Source organism: Bufo bufo, chromosome 5, assembly GCF_905171765.1.
Source record: "Bufo bufo chromosome 5, aBufBuf1.1, whole genome shotgun sequence".
Classification (NCBI taxonomy): domain Eukaryota; kingdom Metazoa; phylum Chordata; class Amphibia; order Anura; family Bufonidae; genus Bufo; species Bufo bufo.
This window is the reverse complement of record NC_053393.1, coordinates 160,659,763-160,684,767: the sequence shown is the minus strand read 5'-3', so window position 1 is coordinate 160,684,767 and position 25,005 is coordinate 160,659,763. Positions and strand designations below refer to the sequence as shown.

Sequence of the window (25,005 nt, the reverse complement as noted above, 5' to 3'; positions counted from 1 at the left end):
AAGGCAGAATGCCGCCACGTGGGGACACTCCCAAGGCAGAATGCCGCCACGTGGGGACACTCCCAAGGCAGAATGCAGCCACGTGGGGACACTCCCAAGGCAGAATGCAGCCACGTGGGGACACTCCCAAGGCAGAATGCAGCCACGTGGGGACACTCCCAAGGCAGAATGCAGCCACGTGGGGACACTCCCAAGGCAGAATGCAGCCACGTGGGGACACTCCCAAGGCAGAATGCAGCCACGTGGGGACACTCCCAAGGCAGAATGCAGCCACGTGGGGACACTCCCAAGGCAGAATGCAGCCACGTGGGGACACTCCCAAGGCAGAATGCAGCCACGTGGGGACACTCCCAAGGCAGAATGCAGCCACGTGGGGACACTCCCAAGGTAGAATGCAGCCACGTGGGGACACTCCCAAGGTAGAATGTAGTCACGTGGGGATACTCCCCTGCAGAACGCTATTTCTTACCTGTTCAGAGGTCATAGCTTTTATTAACTGTGCATATACAAGCTAGGCCTGCACGATATATCGCCAAAGCAATCGTATCGCGATAAAATCGACGATTGCGATATGGCCGACCTAAAAATGCTGCGATTACTTACACGTCCGCCGCACAGCGCGGTCAGCGGATGTATCAACTGAGGGAGGAGGGGCTGGCATCTGGATTAGTAATGACAGCGGGGACTAGTGCAGTCCATATATTCTAATGCACCGGCCCCGCTCACTGTTGTATAATCTTATCTAACCTGTTGGCATTGTTAAATTATAATAATCATGTGTAAACCAACTGTAATACTTACAACAAGTTCCATAGCAGAGAGAAGGAAGGAGGCAGGCCAGGAGGCGCGTCACTCACTACGTCATGCACCTACGCCGCCCACTTTATGAATGGAGCAGGCGGCGCGGGCGCGTGATGTAGTGAGTGACACATCGCCCGCCCGCCCTGCCTCCTCCCCGTTACGGAACTTAGTTGTAAGTAATACAGCTGGATATCACATGATTATTATATTTTAACAATGCCTACAGGTTAGATAAGATTATACAACAGTGAGCGGGGCCGGTGCATTAGAATACAGGGACTGCACTGGTCCCCGCTGTCATTCCTAATCCAGGTGCCGGCCTCCAGCCCCTGTATTGGGGGTCATTCACACTGCAGGGACACTTATCTGTGGATGGCACGAAGCACAAAATGCTATATATGTGCTATATATGTGTCATCCGCAGATCCCCCCCACCATAGCAGTGCCATCCGCAGATCCCCCCCACCATAGCAGTGCCATCCGCAGATCCCCCCCACCATAACAGTGCCATCCGCAGATCCCCCCCACCATAACAGTGCCATCCGCAGAGCCCCCCCATCATAACAGTGCCATCCGCAGAGCCCCCCCATCATAACAGTGCCATCCGCAGAGCCCCCCCATCATAACAGTGCCATCCGCAGAGCCCCCCCATAACAGTGCCATCCGCAGAGCCCCCCCATAACAGTGCCATCCGCAGAGCCCCCCCATAACAGTGCCATCCGCAGAGCCCCCCCATAACAGTGCCATCCGCAGAGCCCCCCCATAACAGTGCCATCCGCAGAGCCCCCCCATAACAGTGCCATCCGCAGAGCCCCCCCATAACAGTGCCATCCGCAGAGCCCCCCCATAACAGTGCCATCCGCAGGGCCCCCCCATAACAGTGCCATCCGCAGAGCCCCCCCATAACAGTGCCATCCGCAGAGCCCCCCCATAACAGTGCCATCCGCAGAGCCCCCCATAACAGTGCCATCCGCAGATCCCCCCCATAACAGTGCCATCCGCAGATCCCCTCCATAACAGTGCCATCCGCAGATCCCCTCCATAACAGTGCCATCCGCAGATCCCCTCCATAACAGTGCCATCCACAGATCCCCTCCATAACAGTGCCATCCACAGAACCCCTCCATAACAGTGCCATCCACAGCAAATAGACCTCTAGCACAATTCCCTTAAAATATCGCATATCGTTATCACAATTTTTAGGGCCCTAATCGCAATCGCACAAAATTCCCATATCGTGCAGCCCTAATAGAAGCCCAAAATGTATGTTCAAACGTGAACATCACATTCTTATTTTCCTACTGAACATCTTATACCCAAACGTGGAGAATAGTACTACCCTCGCTGCTTAAAAGGCTATGGACACCTTCAGGGATATTTTTTGTATGACTACATTTTACTCCTTTGGTGCTAAATATCATTTTTCAATTGGTCTTTATTAAAAAATGTTTAGCCGTTTCTGAGATACAAGGGTTAAAAAGAATCAGTCTGTTTGCAGGCTGCCAGTTTCTGTTTTCTTTTAATCCTGGTATCTTACTGCTCATGTTGAGCTCTGATCTCCTGACCTCATCAACACTCATTATAGCTCAATTATTATCAAACTGATAAGAATCTGACTTAAATAAGTGTTTGTGAGGTCAGGAGGTCAGAGATAAGAGCTGCTTATGAGTCAGATGACAGGATTAAAAAAAAACAAACTGACAGCCTGCACACCGATTTTTAACCTTTAATCTTAGAAATGGCTGAACTTTTTTAATAAAGCCCTAATGAAAATAATGATTTTTAGCCCAACATGAGTAAAATGCAATCATTAAAAAAAATTGCTCTAAACATTTCCATGGCCTTTAACCACTTGCATATGAAAGCTTATCACTAGATTTTGGAATTGGGGTGCAGGGATTTATGTCCATTCAGTCACAAGAGAATCAGTGAGGTCGGCACTAATGTTAGGGGACTGCCCTGGCTGCTTTGACGCTACAGTTTTGATAAAGACATTCAAGTTTTTCCAAACCAAACTTGGCAAACTACTTTTACGCACAGAGTCAATGCCGTGCTGAACGTGAAAAGAGCCTTCCCCAAACTGTTACCACAAAGCTGAAAGCATAGGATGTTCTCCGTAATATTACTGTAAGCCGTAGTAGTAAGATTTCTCTTCACTAAAACAAAACAAAAAAAAAGGACAGAGCCAAAGCATTTACCGAACAGTCCCAGGCCTTACACCACATTTACCATCTGGAACATACTCTCCAGGCACGATCAGATAAAGGGCTCATTCACAATCGTGTACGAAAACAGGCATCAAATATGGATGCGCAACATGGATAGTTTTCTTTAGTTCCGTTTTCATTCAATAGTTCCATTCTTGTTCAGTATTTTGTCCCTCACTCAGCTACAGTCAGGTCCATAAATATTGGGACATGGACACAATTGTAACATTTTTGGTGCTTTAACTACAGACTGTCAGCTTTAATTTGAGGGTATTTACATCCAAATCAGGTGAACGGTGTAGGAATTACAACAGTTTGCATATGTGCCTCCCACTTGTTACGGGACCAAAAGTAATGGGACATAATAATAATCATAAAGCAAACTTTAAACGGAAAATGCAAATGTGATCGCACACTACATCCAGCATTCTGCCCTGCCTCCATGCTGGATGAGACATTGGTGTACATTTTGGCCAAAGCGTAATAAGCCACTCACCGCGTCAAGGTCGTCTCATTTGAGTGGTCCCTAACACTTGTTCCTACCTGTTTATGGGCCATGACAGCCACATAAAGTCCAGGGAATGCAGGTCAGCATGCAAGCCAAGCACACTCTGCTTTTAACCCCGTCCGGTGCCATTACAGCTTTCATCGGATCCAGGGATGCAAGTACCAACATGCATGCTGAGCCCACCATATACTTCTCCTGGAGCCAAATGGCGGTGGGCTCAGTATGCATGTTGGTACTTGCATCCCTGGATCCGATGAAAGCTGTAATGGCACCGGACGGGGTTAAAAGCAGAGTGTGCTTGGCTTGCATGCTGACCTGCATTCCCTGGACTTTATGTGGCTGTCATGGCCCATAAACAGGTAGGAACAAGTGTTAGGGACCACTCAAATGAGACGACCTTGACGCGGTGAGTGGCTTATTACGCTTTGGCCAAAATGTACACCAATGTCTCATCCAGCATGGAGGCAGGGCAGAATGCTGGATGTAGTGTGCGATCACATTTGCATTTTCCGTTTGTATATGTATTTCGCATAGTGATATGCACCTACATGCGGGTTGTGCGGACTCAACCCCCCACATAAATCAAACTTTCACTTTTTAATACTTGGTTGCAAATCCTTTGCAGTCAATTACAGCCTGAAGTCTGGAACGCATAGACATCACCAGACGCTGGGTTTCATCCCTGGTGATTCTCTGCCAGGTCTCTACTGCAACTGTCTTCAGTTCCTGCTTGTTCTTGGGGTATTTTCAATTCAGTTTTGTCTTCAGCAAGTGAAATCCATGCTCAATCGGATTCAGGTCAGGTGATTGACTCGGCCATTGCATACCATTTCACTTATTTCCCTTAACCCCTTCCCGACCTTTGACGTACTGTTACGTCATGGGAACCACCGAGTTCCCGCAATTTGACGTAATAGTACGTCATAGTGATCGCGCGGGCACCGCTGGCATTGCTGTAAAAGCTGATGCCGGCGGATTAACCCCTTCTATGCCGCGGTCCGCGCTGACCGCAACATAGAAGAGGTTTGTGTCGGGTGAGCGATCGCATCGAGTCCCCGCACTGCTGTGGTGGGGACCCGATGCGACACAAGGCAGCCCGATGACACAAGGCGTCCGTAATGACCGGCTCTATAAATATTAGGGATCGACCGATTATCGGTTTGGCCGATATTATCGGCCGATATTGAGGATTTTGAACGTTATCGGTATCGGCATCTATTTTGCCGATATACCGATAACGTTTTGGGAACACAGAACGCGCTGCTGACAGCGCTCTGTGTTCCCTCCGCAGCACAGGGGAGAAGGAAGCAGTGTCTCCTCCCCCTGTGCTGCTGCTGCCGCTGCCGCCAATGAGGGGATAGAACATAAGAGGAGGGGAGGGGCTGTGGCCGCTGTGCCACCAATGAAGATAAGCCTTTCATTCATTCATATATACAGGAGGCGGGAGCTGGCTGCAGAATCACATAGCCGGCTCCCGACCTCTATGAGCAATAGCTGCGGTCCGCGGTAGTTAACTCCTCAGGTGCCGCGGATCGCAGCTACCGCTGATAGAGGTCGGGAGCCGGCTATGTGATTCTGCAGCCAGCTCCCGCCTCCTGTATATGAATGATCGATAGACTTATCTTCATTGGTGGCGCAGTGCGCCCCCCCCAAGCCCCCCAGTATTAATCATTGGTGGCGCAGTGCGCCCCCCACCCCCATCCCAATCCCGGCCAATACTAAAAACATTGGTGGCGCAGTGCGCCCCCACCCCCACCCCCACCCAGTATTAATCATTGGTGGCAGTGGCCACAGGATCCCCTCTCCCCTGCTCCTCCGATCGGAGCCCCAGCTGTGTAAGCCTGGGGCTCCGATCGGTTACCATGGCAGCCAGGACGCTATTGAAGCCCTGGCTGCCATGTTCAGCTCCATGCTGCTGTGTGCACTATGCACAGAGCAGCAGGGACAGTGTGAGATCCTATTCACCCTGATAGAGATCTATCAGGGTGAATAGGACAAAGGTTCTAGTCCCTAAGGGGGTTAAAAGTTAGTAAAAAAAAAAAAACACAAAAATATTAAGTATAAATGAAAAAGATTTATAAAAAAAAAAATACACATTAACAATAAACAAAAAAAATACACATTAACAATAAACATATTAATTTTCAGCAGATTTGTGTAGGAATTTTTTTTTCTCAAATGAAAATTCCCAGAATATCGGTATAAATTATCGGCTATCGGCCTGAAAGTTCACAAATTATCGGTATCGGTATCGACCCTAAAAAATCAATATCGGTCGATCCCTAATAAATATATCACATGATCCACTCTGTCCGATAAACACCATAAAAAATAATAAAAACAGTGTAAAAAAAAGCCATTTTTATCACCTTACATCACAAAAAGTGCAACACCAAGCGATCAAAAAGGCGTATGCCCCCCAAAATGGTATCAATAAAAAACAGTCACCTCATCCCGCAAAAAATGAGCCTCTACCTAAGACAATCGCTCAAAAAATATAAAAACTATAGCTCTCAGAACATGGAGACACTAAAACATCATTCTTTTTGTGTCAAAACTGCTATTATTGTGCTAAAGTGAATTTTTAAAAAAAAAAAAGTATACCATATTAGGTATCGCCACGTCCTAGCAAACAGCTCTATAAAAATATTACACGACCTAACCACTCAGGTGAACACCGTAAAAAGTCACATTACATCACAAAAATTGCAACAGCAAGTGATCAAAAAGGCATATGCCCCCCAAAATAGTACCAATCAGACAGTCACCTCATCCCGCAAAACATGAGCCCCTACCTGAGAGAAATCGGTCAAAAAATAAAAAAGCTATGGCTCTCAGACTATGAGACACTAAAATATCATAATTTTTTGCTTTAAAGCTATTATTGTGCTAAAGTGAAAAAAATAAAATAAAAAGTATACATATTAGGTATCGCCACGTGCGTAACAAACAGCTCTATAAAAAAAGTCACATGACCTAATCCCTCGGTTAAACACTGTAAAAATAAAAACGGTGCCAAAACATCAATTTTTTTTTACCTTGCCTCACAAAAAACTTAATATAGAGCAATAAAAAAATCATATGTACCCCAAAATAGTACCAATAAAACTGGCACCTTATCCCATAGTTTCCAAAATGTGGTCACTTTTTTGATTTTCTACTGTAGGTGTGCATCAGGGGGGCTTCAAATGGGACATGGCATCTAAAAAACAGTTCAGCTAAATTTGCCTTCCAAAAACCATATGGCGTTCCTTTCCTACTGAGCCCTGCCGTGTGCCCGTACAGCAGATTACGATCACATGTGGGGTGTTTCTGTAAACCGCAGAATCAGGCTAGTAAATATTGAGTTTTATTTGGCTGTTAACCCTTGCTTTGCTACTGGAAAAAATGGATTAAAATGTAGAATCTGCCAAAAATGTGAAATTCTGAAATTTCATCTCCATTTTCCATCAATTCTTGTGGAACACCTAAAATCTGTTTTGTATACCTTGAGGGTGTAGTTTCTAAAATGGGGTCCTTTTTTGGTGGTTTCTATTATGTAAGCCTCACAAAGTGACTTCAGACCTGAACTGGTCCTTAAAAAGTGGGTTTTGGAAATTTTCCAAAAAAATTTCAAGATTTGCTTCCGTACTTCTAAGCCTTCTAACGTCCCCATAAAATAAAATGTCATTTTCAAAATGATCCAAACATGAAGTAGACATATGGGGAATGTAAAGTAATTACTATTTTTGAAGGTATTACTATCCATTATAAAAGTAGAGAAATTGAAATTTGCAAATAAAAAAATAAATTGGGTAAATTTTGTATTTTTTTATGAATAAAAATGTTAGTTTTTTTACTTATTTTTACCACTGTCATGAAGTACAACATGTGACGAGAAAACAATCTCAGAATGGCCTGTATAAGTAAAAGCGTTTTAAAGTTATCACCACAAAGTGACAGGTTAGATTTGCAAAAAATGGCCTGGGCAGGAAGGTGAAAAAAGGGGTTGAAGGGGTTAAAAAACTCTGGTTGCTTTTGCAGTATGCTTTGGGTCATTGTCCATCTGCACTGTGAAGCGCCGTCCAATGAGTTCTGAAGCATTTGGCTGAATATGAGCAGATAATATTGCCCGAAACACTTCAGAATTCATCCTGCTGCTTTTGTCAGCAGTCACATCATCAATAAATACAAGAGAACCAGTTCCATTGGCAGCCATACATGCCCACGCCATGACACTACCCCCACCATGCTTCACTGATGAGGTGCTATGCTTAGGATCATGAGCAGTTCCTTTCCTTCTCCATACTCTTCTCTTCCCATCACTCTGGTACAAGTTGATCTTGGTCTCATCTGTCCATAGGATGTTGTTCCAGAGCTGTGAAGGCTTTTTTAGATGTCGTTTGGCAAACTCTAATCTGGCCTTCCTGTTTTTGAGGCTCACCAAGGGTTTACATCTTGTGGTGAACCCTCTGTATTCACTCTGGTGAAGTCTTCTCTTGATTGTTGACTTTGACACACATACACCTACTTCCTGGAGAGTGTTCTTGATCTGGCCAACTGTCAAGGGTGTTTTCTTCACCAGGGAAAGAATTCTTCGGTCATCCACCACAGTTGTTTTCCGTGGTCTTCCGGGTCTTTTGGTGTTGCTGAGCTCACCGGTGCGTTCCTTCTTTTTAAGAATGTTCCAAACAGTTGTTTGGCCACGCCTAATGTTTTTGCTATCTCTCTGATGGGTTGTTTTGTTTTTTCAGCCTAATGATGGCTTGCTTCACTGATAGTGACAGTTCTTTGTATCTCATCTTGAGAGTTGACAGCAACAGATTCCAAATGCAAATAGCAGACTTGAAATGAACTCTGGACCTTTTATCTGCTCATTGTAATTGGGATAATGAGGGAACAACACACACCTGGCCATGGGACAGCTGAGAAGCCAATTGTCCCATTACTTTTGGTCCCTTAACAAGTGGGAGGCACATATGCAAACTATTGTAATTCCTACACCGTTCACCTGATTTGGATGTAAATACCCTCAAATTAAAGCTGACAGTCTGCAGTTAAAGCACATCTTGTTTGTTTCATTTCAAATCCATTGTGGTGGTGTATAGAGCCAAACATGTTACAATTGTGTCGATGTCCCAATATTTATGGACCTGACTGTATATTCGGAATCCCCATAGCAGTGACTGGACAGCAAGCAGCGCATGCACAGTGCGCAGCCGGTACCAGAGGGGGGACCCGCACCTATCTGACATAGATGGCATATCCTAGCGATGTGCCAGTAACATCCCAGATGGGAATACACCTTTAAAGGATTATTATTTTTTGCTGCTTTTGTAATGGTAAAGAAATAAAGATCATAATACTACAAAACAAATATGCATGTGAATTATGTGAATATAGAATATGAATTTTTTAATTCAATTCAATCTTCTATTGGCTAAATGTACCTATATGGATCCACTGGAACATGCTGCATATAGCAAAAAATACCCTATGTATAAATAAATGTGTGTATAGTAAAAAGGAAATATGACAAAACACATTTAAACATATACGGGTCCATTCACACGTCCGTATGTGTTTTGCGGATCTGCAAATTGCAACAGCGGACACCGGCAATGTGTGTTCCGCATTTTGTGGACCGCACATCACCGGCACGCTCGTAGAAAATGCCTTTTCTTCTCCGCAATTGCGGACAAGAATAGGACATGTTCTATTTTTTTGCGACACAGAAGTGCGGATCCACGGATGCAGACAGCACTTTCCGGCCCCATTGAAAATGAATGGGTCTGCACCAGTTCCACAAAATTGCAGATCGGATGCGGACCCATTTTGCGGACGTGTGAATGAACCCTTAGAAGTGTTTTTTTCTGTGAAAAAACATGGAACAAATACAGAGCTGTAATACACAAGTGTGAATTGAACCCTAACAGAAGCTAAGGCTACTTTCACACTAGTGTTTTTGCTGGATCCGTTACTGAAAATACAACCATCTGCATCCGTCATGAACGGATCCAGTTGTATTATCTTTAACATACCCAAGACGGATCAGTCATGAGCTCCATTAAAAGTCAATAGGGGACGGATCAGTTTTCTTTTGTGTCAGAGAAAACGTTTTGCTCCGCATCCCAGGACGGAAAGCAAACCGCAGCATGCTGCGGTTTGCTCTTTGGTATGAGAACAGAACGGAATGCATTTTGGAGCATTCCGTTCTGTTCAGCTAGGTTTTGTCCCCATTGACAATGAATGCGGACAAAACAGAAGCGTTTTTTTCCCGGTATTGAGACCCTATAATGGAACTCAATACCAGAAAATAGAAACGCTAGTGTGCAAGTAGCCTAAAGCAGTTTTTTTTCACTCCCCCAAAAAACTGCATTTCCACAGCTCCATCCAGGAACAGTATGCTGTGTTCAAGAACAGCATTTATGTGAATTTCAGAAAAGCTGAGATTTTACTGCTTGTGATCATTTAAAGATGCCCAACCAAGGTGCCAACAATCCCCAATGTTTTTAATGTGTGCCCCACTAAAGGAAGAAAGAAAACACACACACACAATGTCTGTGCCGATGACCCCTATACTTCTGGGCCCTGCAGGACCAGGTGATTTGGGTCTGTGACCACTGCGGCCAATCACAGGCTTAGGCGGGTGATTAGCTGCAGGAGTCATGGAACCAAGCCCCTTCCTGGTCCTGCAGGGACTAGGGTTGGATGATATCAAAAATATTCCCACGATAACGATATTAAGAAATTTATTGCGATAACTATATATATCGCGATAAATGCCCATTTAGAAGAAAAAAACACTTGGGGCCACAAGGAGACGTTACACTGTATGAGGGGAAGCCACAAGGAGACGTTATACTGTATGGGGGCAGCCACAAGGAGACGTTATACTGTATGGGGGCAGCCACAAGGAGACGTTATACTGTATGGGGGCAGCCACAAGGAGACGTTATACTGTATGGGGGCAGCCACAAGGAGACGTTATACTGTATGGGGGCAGCCACAAGGAGACGTTACACTGTATGGGGGCTGCCACAAGGAGACGTTACACTGTATGGGGGCGGCCACAGGGTCCCCCTCCTCTCCCCCCCCCCCATCATTGGTAGCAGTGGGCAGTTCCGACCGGAGTCCCAGCAGTGTAATGCTGGGGCTCCGATCGGTTACCATGGCAGCCAAGACGGTACAGAAGTCCTGGCTGCCATGGTATGTTAGTGAGCAGCATTATACTCACGTGCGCCATGGCTGCCGGGCGCTCCTTCTGTCTGCGCGGCGCATTGCTAATGCTTATAGCATTAGCAATGCGCCGCACACAGACCTATGAGAAGAAGGAGCGCCCGGCGGCCACGGCGCACGTGACTATAATGCTGCTCACTAACATACCATGGCAGCCAGGACTTCAGTAGCGTCTTGGCTGCCATGGTAACCGATCGGAGCCCCAGCATTACACTACTGGGACTCCGGTCGGAACTGCCCACTGCCACCAATGATGGGGGGGGGGGGGGGGGGGAGGAGGGGGAGGGTGACCCTGTGGCCACTGCCACCAATGATTAATACTGGGGAGGGAGGGGGGCGCACTGCCCACTGCCACCAATGAAGAGTCAGAGACTGAAGAACATCCCCGGCACCCGACCTCTGAGAGGACACTGTGATCCGCGCAATTAACCCCTCAGGTGCCAATGCACAATTTGGAATTGATGAAACCCAAGACATGCCGGGCCATTGAAATGTTTTGTGCTAGCAGCAAATCCCAAAATTGTGTGCTCTATTCATCCCCTCCTTTTATATAGTTATTAACCAAAACAATCTGTGTCGACCTGAACGCAAGAAGAAAGATTGTGCTACATCTTCTATAGAGAACCTGTAAGGGCATCACAGACAAGGGCACATTCTTACAATATACCAGCATCCTACCACAGACAGGCAGCAGTGGTCTCAGTGCGTCTAGGTACCAGGGGGCCAATGGTCATCAGCTCTGGGACACTTTTCCCAAAATATACACCTTTGGGTAGGGACCAGAGGACTGATACTATACAGCAAGTGAGGGATTGAAAGCCACTTACCTCCATGTCTGTTTCTCCTTCGATGGACTCCAATTTCTGCTGCAGAACCCTCATAACTTGTACCCAGCATTCATTTGCATCCTGTAAAATAAATGCACACAGTAACATACCCATTCTACAGCAAGCACACCAGATGAGCATTTAAGAAGGGACCCAAGTCTCCAATATACCACAGCAATGTAACATGACAGAGTTTTAACGTTTCCCATGATACCAACAAGACAACATGCATTTCAAGCATGTTTCACTGCAATTTTTTACAAGCAATTTTGAAAGCGTTTTTACATTTGTTATATTTGTATCGTGTTTTTTCTGCCAATTTTGATGTTTTATACAGAAACCTGTTGAAAAACTCTAGGGAAAAAAAAAACAAAAAAAAAAAAACCAGAATACCCAATGCATATAGTATTTGGTAAAACAAAAACCCACGGACCCCCACTTCCTTAAAGGTCCATTCACAAGTCTGTGGTGTATTGCGGATCCGCAATACACTCGGCCGGCACCCCCATAGCACTGCCTATTCTTATAGGACATTTTCTATTTTTTTCCAGGGCTGCGCTCCGGAAATGTGGATGCGGAGAGCACACTGTGTGTTCTCCGCATCCATTTCTGCCCCATTGAGAATGAATGGGTCCGCACCCGTTCCGGATATTGTGGAACGGATGCGGACCCATTCCACGGACGTGTGACTGAACCCCAAGGTGGTTTTCCACCTTTTAGATACTGAAGACCTATCCCCTGGCTTGGTCATAAATATCAGATTGACGGGAGTCCGACACTCGGCAACTCTACCGATCAGCTGTTTTCAGCAGCCGCCGATTCTTGAAGCATAACAGTGGGCGGAGCCAGAAGCAGAAGGATGCGTCAGGGTACTTCAGTAAATGGACTCCTTGAGTCTGCCAAAGCAGTAAGTGCTCGTATAGGGCAGCACTCTGCTCAGGCTCATAGAGGTGTGTACCATGAGGACCTCCTCTATGAAGTCTATATGTCATAATGAAAAGTATGGAAGGGGTTGTCTTCATGAGACAAACCCTTTAAAGAGGACCTTTCACCATAATAAAACCTCTAAACTAACTATACAGACGTGTAGAGCGGCGCCCAGGGATCTCCCTGCACTTACTGTTATACCTGGGCGCCGCTCCGTTCTCCGGTAATAGCCTCCGGTATCTTCATAGTTAGGTTCCCCTGGGTGGAGCCTGACGGCGTCTCTTTCTCCTATGCTGTAGCGCTGCTGTCCAATCGCAGCGCTCAGCTCATAGCCCGAGAGTTTTTTTTTTTCTCTCAGGCTATGAGCTGAGCGCTGCGATTGGCCAGCGGTACAGCATAGGAGAAAGAGACGGCGTCAGGTTCCCCTGGGTGGAGCCTAACTATGAAGATACCGGAGAATGGAGCGGCGCCCGGGGATAACAGTAAGTGCAGGGAGATCCCTGGGCACCGCTCTCCATGTCTGTATAGTTAGTTTAGAGGTTTTATTATGGTGAAAGGTCCTCTTTAAGTGTGGAGGAGACCATATAAAGCAAGATGTAAAAAAGCCACAAAACCAGATTTCTGGGAGACCAGATGACCACATTCAGCAATACGAATGGCATCTTTGCTGAAATTACCTGTTGTAGATACTGTCCTTGATCACCTTTCTCTGCAAACTGTGGGAAGGCCATGTGCAAGAACTGCAGAAGGATGATTGGGGGGATACTGGAAGAGGTCTTATCCATTGATTCAAATAGATCACGAAGGGCTAAATTATATAGATGCATATGTTATATCCTAATGATTCAGTACATCAATTGCTTAAGCTTCTACAGTCAAGCTACAGTCTTAAATGCATCGACCATTGTGATTTAAAGGAATTGTCTCACTTCAGCAAATGTCATTTATCATGTAGAGAAAGTTAATACAAGGCACTTACTAGTGTATTGGGATTATCTATATTGCTTCCTTTGCTGGCCTGGTTTCTTTTTCAATTAAATTATACACTGCTCGTTTCCATGGTTACGACCACCCTGCAATCCAGCAGCGGTGGTGGTGCTTGCACACTACAGGAAAAAACACTAGCCTATGTGCGCTCCCACGGTCCAGGCCACCAGAGATGGTCGGTACTTTTTCCTAGTGTGCAAGCACTACCACTGCTCCTGGATTACAGGGTGATCGTAACCCCTGGACACAAGCAGTGTATAATGTGATCGAAAAATGAATCAAGCCAGGAAAGGAGGCAATATGGACAATCACAATACATTAGTAAGTGCCTTGTATTAACTTTCTCTACATGATAAATGCCACTTGCTGAAGTATGACAACTGCTTTAATGCAACTGTGACAACTGATCTCAAAGTTATGACTAATCAACGACAAAGAGAAAAAACTTGCATCAGTCACAATCTATGACGAGCCTTGTGCAGTCCTTACATTTAAAGAGGCATTCCTTTTTTTATTACATATATTGGACCAGGAGTGGAGTGCTATAATATATGAGTCCATACAATGTGTAGCTGCAGAGTTCTAGAAACCTCCTGACTCACACTGCCTGTCTGTACTATCTGTGTGTGCAGACTCTCCAGTGCATTTCTAGAAGATGTAGCTTCACACTGGTCTCCCTGCCTCCCGCATGTAAGAGTTGACAGGGCAGGCAGGCTGAACCCGCATCACATAGAAATACATGGTGACTGTAGATACGACACAGAGCAGCGCAGTGTGATAAGACTCTGCCCTTTCTGTCGAATCAAATCCAGGCATGAGCGGATATGTGGGATTCATTAGGAAAACCATATCCGAGGGGGAAAATCTAAGATGGCAGACAGTCCTCAAATGGCATATCAAAGAAAACAGGTATACACAAGAGCCTCTAGGAAAAAATCCTGGAGTGCTTCTTTAAGTATATAGCAGAAACAAAGAGCAAAATGTCTTGACAAATATGTATAATCAGAAGAGAAAAGTCACAAACCTGCAGTAATGTACTGAGCAGAGGCCATTTCACCAGAAGCTCTCAGGGCACCCCCATAGCTGAAATATAATAACCCCAAAATATTATAAAAACATGAGAATAAGTTTATGTGGAGTAATACACCACCATATCATAGTAAAACCTGCAATATCAACATGACCTTGTTTCATGTGATTCTAAGGTGAAGATCCCAAGCACAGCCAAACGTGAATCACTGCACCCACAAATACAACCAAGTGCCTTTCATTCTCCTCAGCCTTACTTGCTAGTTATCCAGGGGTATGCTCTAAGTATCTGCCCCCATAAACATCTAAAAATAACCTAGATTATAATTCCCTGCATTAATTATTTCTAAGAAATGTTCGCTTTGCATACTCAGCAGCATTTTGCTTCTTTCATCTGCAGCCCAAATGCCCGATCAATTTCCATTTCCTATTTGCACAGTGACTGCAATTCATTCAATAAAGCACAATACTGTTCAGAGTCAAAGGCCTGAAGGGTGGCAGAGACAGAACCCCATTTATTCTCCATGATCCACAATCATACCGCTTAAGAGCCTCTTTTAGCTCTGGCACCGAGCGGATGCACTGAACAGTGGCATTCATGTAACAAGTGTTCCCGAGGTTTGTTAATCCACAAGGCAGTTCCATCTGCAAGACACAGAAAATGTGCAATGAGAGAGAGGAAGATTCACAAAATAATCTACTGTATCAATAAAAAGCAGGGCGTTAAACATGTAAAACTACATCTTATTTTAAAGGGGTCATACGATACCTAATATCGCCCCTAATGCCCAGGCCCCTTGTATACTCACCTGCTTCCCGGCACACACGTTGCTCCGGATCCCTGCATGGCCCCGTTGCATCTCCCCATCGCCCGGATCAAAATATCCCACGACGGGGGAAGCAGCCAAAAGCAAGCTGCGATGGTGACCTGCCTCAAGGGGGCTCGTCCCTATTGCGGCCTGCTATTGGCTGCTCCCCCTCGGTCACGCAATGTTTTGATCCGATGGACTGGGAGATGCAGCGGTGGCCGTGCAGGGATCATTTTGATAGAAAAAAAATAAATAGCGCTACATGCACTACGTGGTGCTATTTTCCTTCCAAACATGACAGAATCTGCAACGGATGCTACATAACATAAAAGGCCAGTCACCAGACAGGGAAAATCCTAGTGAGGCGAAGAAGACCAGTCACAGGCAACGGTGGCCGGCAGTTGGCCATTTGCCTGCTATCTGACAGGAAGCAAATGACACCAGCGTCGAGCCCGACATCCCTGCTACCCACCAGCGGGGCTGGTTGCTGTGCCACCTGAGTGACACCGGCGGTGCTTTCCAAGTGTCAAACTGCATTTTACACCAGTTGACTTTATACTAAGACTGGCGTATGTAATGTCAGTGTTCATATATTTGCCCCACTGTGTAAAGTTCTGCCACCTACAGTACTTACAGGTGTACAGGGGGCACCTGCAGGGCACAAACAAGCCTAGGTCCACTGAGTTCTATTGAAGCTTGACACATACCATATTTACAGCTTTTTACACATCTTGAGATTTTTCTTTTAAAGTAGTGAGAAGTGCGCAGGGCTTCGCGGCAGGGATGAGGCCATTTACAGCCAGACAGGTTTCCTATAATCCATACCAGTAACTGGTATAAATTGCGGCTTAAATCTCTTAATAATTGCATTTTAATGAAAATTAGACAGACTGACATAAGAAGCATCAGTCTTAGCAAATCTGTCCCATTATATAATAGAAAGTCATCAGTAAATGTGCTGACACTGCGTAAACTGTATTTCTATTAGTACACAAGCAGGTAGCACACTATGCCCCTCATTCCTATAGGGACGGTGCAGAAGTGTAAGGCACATACAAGAACGGGAGTCGGATTCTTTTAGTCACAATCACGCAAGGTTTCCTAGAAGTAGAGTGTTCAGATGATTACACCATTCTTGTTTATTCTTTTTTTTGTGCCATATTTTTTTCTTTCTTGGACTTCCATATTAAAGGCCTATCCTTAGCCTAGGCCAGTGATAGGCAAACTGCGGCTCTCCAGCTGTTGCAAAACTACAACTCCCACCATGCCCTGCTGTAGGCTGAAAGCTGTAGGCAGTCTTTGCATGCTGGGAGTTGTAGTTCTGCAACAGCTGGAGAGCCGCAGTTTGCCTATCACTGGCCTAGGCAAATATCAGATCAGTGGGGGTCCGACTCATCCTCCCCATTATTCAGCAGGCCAGCCAATAAATATCAGCACGCTGGAGAAAGCGCCCTCTCACCACTACTGCACACATTAAAGTTAGTGTATGCAATAATTGGGCAAAATGAAGATTTTAGCTATATCCTTTTGTTCTCCTGGGAGATAAGCCACCACCAAAGGTGTCCGGCAGCTGCTCTCTCCTCTCTTCCCATTAAATACATATACACGTTGCATGTGCATTAGGGAGTCAGGAGAGCTAGCAGTTGGCCAAATGCAGTGGACTTTTTGCAAATAACTTGACATGTAGCACAGATTTGATGTCTGCAGCATGCCAATTTATGTTGCTGACTTCTGCATTGCAAAGGGTGTAATCCACAGAAAAGAACGCACTCAATTCTGCAACAAAATTCACACCAATTGCTGCAGATTTCCACCAGATACGTGGCAGATTAGCCGGTGAGGACACCTCCTACATGGGGCTGTAGCTTGATGTTTTACGTGATGAATAAATGTATCTCGTTTCCCCAAGAACATTCATCAGTATCTGTGTCAGCTTCAAGCAAGACAGATGCCTCAACATCAGATACCACTCAGCTCACTGTGATAAGAGTCACAATGTAATAAATGCATCAAAAAGCTATTAGAATAAAAAGGTCGATACAAATGCACTTACTGCAGAGGCCAACTGCTCCTCTGTCATGTCTTCTACAAATACGGGCCTCACGGCAGGTTCCTCAGGAAGAGCTTCAGCCGAACCCATCATTAACAAGATCATCCCCTAGAAATGAAGAAATACAAGAGGAAATGATACCGTTGTGGGGACTGACATGAAGAAGAATGTACTTATCCCCATCTCTTCCATGCTTATAGCACATAACTGGACATGTTTGAGATGGAGAAGGCCTTGTGTGCTTAGTAACTTAGTAAGCTGCTACCTTTAGGTACTGCCATCTTCTCACCATTGATGGTCTGAATGTAGTAATACTAAAAAACAGCCAAGCATAAAGTGATTGCCCGGTGTGACAGTCACTTTAGATATGATGCCATGGCCAATCATCACATGCACATTGCTCCTATCCTTACATTTATGGGAAAGTGCTAGTTGTCAGCACCTACCTCAATCTCAAAATTCATTAGCACCCCTCCATTTCCCATATGGGGTGGACGGGGGAGACAGTCTAACATTCTGCTCACATCTGCCTCAAGTCTTCTGTTTGTACCAATAAGCCTGACTGGCATGCAGCAGAGACCATCAGGGTTCTTTCACAGCGTTGGTTATTTTGATGGTTAGAAAGGCACCGCATGCTGCACAAAACTGCTGACAGAACCTTGACGGAGATGTAGTGCCGAAGTCAGCACAGTCTATGTGTATGGAGCAGACGGGCACAGCTGATGACACCCCTCACTAGCATCTGCCCACCACTTAAAGAAGACCTGCCACCACAAAATGCAACTCAATCTGAAAGCACCATGTCATAGAGCTGGAGAAGCCGAGCAGATTGATATATAGTTTTGTGGGAAAAGATTCTGTAAAACCTGTAATTGATATATTTGTTTTTTCCACTTCCTGTGAACAGCTATCGGTACAGGGAGGAGGTGTCACCAGTGTCTGACAGCCGTCTCTCATGTACACTTATACACACAGTGCCATCAGTCACTGGTAACCCCGCCCTCCTGTACCGATAGCCGTTCACAGGAAGTGGGAAAAGCAACAATATAAATTTATAAATTACAGGTTTTACTGAATCTTTCCCCACAAAACCATGTATCAATCTGCTCAGCTCCTTCTGCTCCATATCATGGTGCCTTCAGATTGCACTGCATTCTCTGGCGACAGGTGCCCTTTAATTCTGAAGCCGTGATCTGGAGAAAGAATCGCGTAGGAACCGAGTACTTATTCTACCCAAATAACGACTGTCCAGCTAGACACAGTTTTGTAAAATAGGACAATCATAGTGTATTCTCAGTGGCCCCTAGCATAGCATATAACAAAACTGCTGCCTACTACACGCAAAACAGACCAAAATGGCAAGAAAATATCTGAATATGGAAAAGGGAAAAAAACAACTTACATTTTTTATCTTGAGGTTACCCCAATCATCATCCTATGTCAAAGAGAAGATAATATGAATTAGTATTATTAAAAAAAAAAAAAAAAAAAAAAAAAAAAAAGTCACGTTATTATTATTCATCTTCTAAGGGTCCCCTTACAAAGGCCAACGCTGGGCAATAAATGAGCGCCGATCGCAGTTAAACAAGTCGATCAGTGCTCGTTGTAATAACTGGAGCATTTATTTATCCTTATTGACGGTATGTTGTGCCATTCCTTTATTATTCCTACTAAAAGTTAAGAACAAATTACTAGCAGCCTACAGTAAAGGTCCAGATGGGAGTTACCAGTTGGGGTGTGTCGCTGCACAGTCTGACACTATCCAATCAGTGCTGCCAGAGTCAGACTGCGCAGGGGAAAAATTCCCAACTGGTAACACTAATCTGGATCTTCACTCTAAACCGATACTATTTCATTCATAAGCTACTAGTAGGAATAATAAAGTAATGGAATAACAGAGTCATAAGAACAGATGCTCCAGAACTGTTATTACATAAGGAATGAAAGTAGTTACCTAAACAGACAGGTCAGAAAAGGTCCCAGACAGATGCAGAGGGGGATAAATGATCACCATTATGATTGTTCAGCCCCCTCCCACTTTGCATATTGTTGGCAGCACATCCATTTACATAGGGCAATTTGCTGCCGAAAAAATGACGATTTTACATGCCACATGATGAGCGAGTTCACCTAACACAGGAATGGGCGAACTGCGGCTCTCCAGCTGTGGTAAAACTACAACTCCCAGTATGCCCAGTCTGCCTACAGCTATCGGCCTACAGCAAGGCATGATGGGATTTGTAGTTTTACAACAGTTAGGCCTCTTTCACACAGGCGTGTCCGGATGCGTCCCGGTTAGGGGTGCACCGAAATTCCGGCAGCCGAAAATATCGGCCGAAAATGTACCTAATCCATTTCGGCCGAAAATATGGGGTGTGGGATTTGTCACCCACCAAGTAGCTCACCATCTGCAGGCAGGCGCCGGGCGGGCGGTTTACTTTAAGTCACTGCATCTTTATTTTACCTTACAATCGTGACGCTCCAGTAACAACTCTGCAGGCAGAGCGGAGGGCGGCGTAACGTCACTTACTCACGTGACGCGCCTGCTCCGCCTCCTTCATTCATAAAGTGGGCGGAGCAGGTGCGTCACGTGAGTAAGTGACGTTACGCCGCCCTCCGCTCTGCCTGCAGAGTTGTACTGGAGCGTCACGATTGTAAGGTAAAATAAAGATGCAGTGAGTGATTAGTCTGCTGTGAGCAGCAGGGCCGGGGCTGTTATGGGTAGGGGGATCGGTCTATGGCACTGCTATGGGGAGGGGGGATCTGTGCACTGTTATGCCCATAACAGTGCACATATCCCCCTCTCCATAACAGCTCCACCCACAGATCCCCCTCTCCATAACAGCTCCACCCACAGATCCCCCTCTCCATAACAGCTCCACCCACAGATCCCCCTCTCCATAACAGCTCCACCCACAGATCCCCCTCTCCATAACAGAGCCACCCACAGATCCCCCTCTCCATAACAGCGCCACCCACAGATCCCCCTCTCCATAACAACGCCACCCACAGATCCCCTCTCCATAACAGCGCCACCCACAGATCCCCCTCTCCATAACAGCGCCACCCACAGATCCCCCTCTCCATAACAGCGCCACCCACAGATCCCCCTCTCCATAACAGCGCCACCCACAGATCCCCCTCTCCATAACAGAGCCACCCACAGATCCCCCTCTCCATAACAACGCCACCCACAGATCCCCCTCTCCATAACAGCGCCACCCACAGATCCCCCTCTCCATAACAGCGCCACCCACAGATCCCCCTCTCCATAACAGCGCCACCCACAGATCCCCCTCTCCATAACAGCGCCACCCACAGATCCCCCTCTCCATAACAGAGCCACCCACAGATCCCCCTCTCCATAACAGAGCCACCCACAGATCCCCCTCTCCATATATAATATGATTTATTAAATTCATGAAAAAGAATTATTAATAAAATCATTTAAAAAAAAAGTATTTTAAAAGTATTTGGGCAAAAAGGCAGTTTCGGTTTTCGGTCAAGGGCATCCTGAATTTTCGGTTTCGGACCAGAATTTTCATTTCGGTGCACCCCTAGTCCCGGTGCATTGCGGCAAACCCGCGGGGGTGCAATGTGTTTTGCACGCGCGTGATAAAAAACTGACTGTGGTACCCAGACCCAAACTTCTTTACAGAAGTTCAGGTTTGGGATCGGTGTTCTGTAGATTGTATTATTTCCTCTTATAACATGGTTATAAGGGGAAATAATAGCATTCTGAATACAGAATGCATAGTACAATAGGGCTGGAGGGGTTAAAAAAAAATAAAAAAAATTATAATTTAACTCACCTTAATCCACTTGTTGCGCAGCCCGCATCTCTTCATCTGTGAGCAATAGGACCTTTGATGAAGTCACTGCGCTCATCACATGATCCATCACCATGGTGATGGATCATGTGATGAGCGTAGTGACGTCATCAAAGGTCCTATTGCTCACAGATGAAGACAGAAGAGATGCGGGCTGCGCCAACAAGTGGATTAAGGCGAGTTAAATTATTATTTTTTAACCCCTCCAGCCCTACTGTACTATGCATTCTGTATTCAGAATGCTATTATTTTCCCTTATAACCATGTTATAAGGGGAAATATTAATGATCGGGTCCCCATCCCGATCGTCACCTAGCAACCGTGCATGAAAATTGCACCGCATCCGCACTTGCTTGCGATTTTCACGCAACCCCATTCACTTCTATGGGGCCTGCGTTACGTGAAAAACGCACAAAGAGGAGCATGCTGCGATTTTCACGCAACGCACAAGTGATGCGTGAAAATCACTGCTCGTGTGCACAGCCCCATAGAACTGAATGGGTCAGGATTCAGTGCGGGTGCAATGCGTTCAACTCACGCATGGCATCCGCGCAGAATACTCGCCCGTGTGAAAGGGGCCTTAGAGAGCCGCAGTTGGCCCAACCCTGAGGTCCTAACACACAGGCTTTTTACATGTTTGTCGGGTGATCAGAAGCAGCATTACAAGGGCCAATTATCGAGAATGAACATTTGTAGGAAAGTTTGCTCTCAACAATTAGCCCGATCCTTGGGCCGGTATAAAAGGACCTTATCTGTACACCAACAGTGCATCAGATATCAGAGCGGCTCCACGGGAAGTATCAATGTAGATGATAAAACACTCCGTTCAGTTTTCAGGTTTTATGTAAACCAAGCATACTCGCATATAAAGGTTCTGCAACATTGGGGGAAATTTATCAAAACTGGTGTAAAGGAAAACTGGCTAAGTTGCCCCCATCAACCAATCAGATTCTATCTTTAATTTTCCAAAGGAGCTCTGAAAAATGAAAGGTGGAATCTGATTGGTTGCCATGGGCAAATAAGCCAGTTTTCCTTTACACCAGTTTTGATAAGTCTCCCCTATTGTGTTTTAGGTATGCCATTTTCAATAACTCTGCTTGTCAGTGAATGGACATTCAGAGGCTTAAAACTTGTCTGGATTATGTCCTGATCGCACAGGTGCATCTCGTAGAAGTTCATACCTTTAATGTTCCTCCTTTGACCATGACCTTCTGTCTGTCTGGCTGTACCCCAGTCAGGGCAAACAGCTGGGCCTTGAAGACCATTGGAGGCTCATCGGTGTTTAGCTCCACATTATCAAACTTTTCCTTCCCCCACTTCACGTTTACTGGTGGCAAAAAAAAAGAGCACAATTAATGCTATTCCTATTCATATCAGGGAACCAACTTGGGATGGGGAAGTGTGGACATTAAAACTAGGGCAAGGGAAGAGTTGCCCATAGTGACCTGTAAGACTGCCGCTTCCATTCTTCAAAGTACTTCAGAAGAATAACAGATGGGATCTGATTGGTTGCCAAGAGTAACAACTACACATTCATTTTCCAAATCTCCGCCAATGTGTTGGTTAAATTATACACCATGTACTCAGTGGACAGAAAAGTACATGGCGGAGAACACAACAATATGACTTAGGCCTCTTTTGCACGTCCATGATGAGATCTGTGACAAGATGGTCACTGGTTCATCCATGAAGAGGTCTGTGAAGAATCACTGTTTGGTCCATGTGTCAACTGGTCTTCCACAGACACTACTAGGAGAGGAATATTAAAGAAGCACGAAAAGCTTTATTCTCTGACCTCTTAGGGCTCATGCACACGATCATATGTATATTGCGGTCCACAAAAAATACGGATGACGTCTGTTTGCATTCCGTATTTTGCGGAACGTAATAGCTGGCCCCTAATAGTGCAGTACTATCCTGGTCCGTAATGCGGACAATAATAGGACATGTTCTATTTTTTTGCGGAACGAAAATATGGACATACGGAAACTGAATGCACACAGAGTAACTTCCGTTTCTTTTTACGGACCCATTGAAAACGGAACGGACACAGAAAGAAAATACGTTTGTGTGCATGAGGCGTTAGAAAGGTACAGGGTGTAAACTCTACCAGTGACTGTATTTGTGAGTTATAACCTCCCTTTTGATGCTCAGCTGTGTTCTTCGAACCAACACTCTGACTTTCCAAATAGTTTCTCGATGTATTCCTATGGAAGCTTCAATGTCAGTCTCATAGGAATGTACAGAGAGGTAAGTGACTTCCTGTCCTGTGTCAGTTGGAGATCAGAGTGTTGGTCACATGACACAGCTGAGAAGCAGAAGGGAGGTTATAACTCACAACTACAGACACTGATGAGAAGATTACCTTTCTAATAGGTCAGCAAATACATTTTTGGTGGGAGGGCTACTTTAATTCCCCGAGCATCTCATTGCAAAGATCCACGAAAGCCACAGACCAAAAATGGATGGCATCCATGTTGTGTCTGTGGCTTTCACAGACCCATAGGCTATATAGTGCGTGAGGGATCCATCATAATAGACAAAATAGGGCATGCTTCCACAGACCCACGGAAAACCACTGATGCGTTAATACACACATTAAAGTCAATGGGTAGCGCAGACAGCACAACTGCAACCCTAGGGGGGGGGCATATATATATATATACACACACACACACACACACAAATACTATATCTTATATGCCATATTGGCTGTGGCTTGTGCAGTGTTCCCAAAACGGCAATATATCAAGATAAATCACCGCTGTCCAGGTGAGTAATACCGCCACCCTGCATACAGAACCTCCGCCATCCTCCACCCAGCAGTAGTCGATGTATGGTGGGCACACAGATCAGGTGAGTGTCCCAGTCTCATAGGTTTCTATGGCCGTCCTGCATGGAGGTCTGAGGTCCTGGAAGTCCAGGGTGGAATCTTCTGGTCTCCACTGACAACCTTGAACCTGGCAGACTGATCTGACAACCTGTCTGCAGACCCTGCACTCTGTAAGTGACTGGCCGGAGACAGCTGAGGAGCCCTATGTGGCCCCCGATCACAGCTTATGACACACCACTCCTGTGTGCGGTCCACGTGCTAGGGGCCCCCAGTTACCTGTATAAATGGGCATGGTGGGTTATCGGGGCGCACGATCAGCTCGCCTGGCAGCCGCCTTCACCTAGTCTCATTCAAACAGGGCCCCGCAAAGCAGTGACGCTGCGAAATCACACGCTGCACCGACTGGCGAGCCAATCCCAAAGTACAACCCGGCAGCGTCTCCAATCAGACTGCAGCCAGCAGACCTCGCAGCCAATCAGAGAACAGTATTCTGACAGCCCGACCAATGGTCGCGAGCTTTCATGCCCAATAACCCGGAAGTGTTAGCAGTTTTGCTTCCTCAGGAGTCACATGGACTGGCACAGTTCCGACAGAAGAGGAAGTTCTGTGAGAGCGTTCTGATCCTCAATCATTTACAAGGCTGTATGCAGTAACGCGCTGGGCTTCCTAGGAGGCGCTAACTCTGACTCCAACCAGAACCCGCCTCATAGCGCTGTAAGAGTTATGGAATGAGCAGGAGCGCTGCTCACAGCGGCCTCTGCTGGTGGAGGACTGCAGGTGCATGGCGTTTAGCCTCCGTGTAGAGGAGGGAACTCCCTGGAAGGAGAGAATAGGGATCCGTCATTGTTAGTACTTCATACATCAGCCACAACATTAAAACCACCTACACACTCAACCCCAACCTAGTATGCAGTGACTTGTATATGTATACATCAATCTCTGCGTTTTAAAACAACCCAATTTTTTCTACTTTTTCCAC

General features: G+C 45.8%; 1 protein-coding gene across 1 annotated transcript in view; it reads right to left on the bottom strand.

The window, feature by feature from the left end:
• Nucleotides 1-24,466, bottom strand: part of USP14 (ubiquitin specific peptidase 14) — a 36,511-nt gene extending 12,045 nt beyond the window's left edge. Inside the window, exons 1-8 of the mRNA XM_040431791.1 lie at nucleotides 24,303-24,466; nucleotides 22,375-22,520; nucleotides 18,766-18,798; nucleotides 17,367-17,471; nucleotides 15,046-15,149; nucleotides 14,500-14,558; nucleotides 13,166-13,296; nucleotides 11,562-11,642 (exon numbers count right to left, since the gene is read on the bottom strand). Of these exons, the coding sequence (XP_040287725.1) occupies nucleotides 11,562-11,642; nucleotides 13,166-13,296; nucleotides 14,500-14,558; nucleotides 15,046-15,149; nucleotides 17,367-17,471; nucleotides 18,766-18,798; nucleotides 22,375-22,520; nucleotides 24,303-24,318 (675 nt within the window). The 5' untranslated portion in view covers nucleotides 24,319-24,466. The remainder of the gene's footprint in view (nucleotides 1-11,561; nucleotides 11,643-13,165; nucleotides 13,297-14,499; nucleotides 14,559-15,045; nucleotides 15,150-17,366; nucleotides 17,472-18,765; nucleotides 18,799-22,374; nucleotides 22,521-24,302) is intronic.
• Between the last annotated feature and the right edge of the window lie 539 nt (nucleotides 24,467-25,005).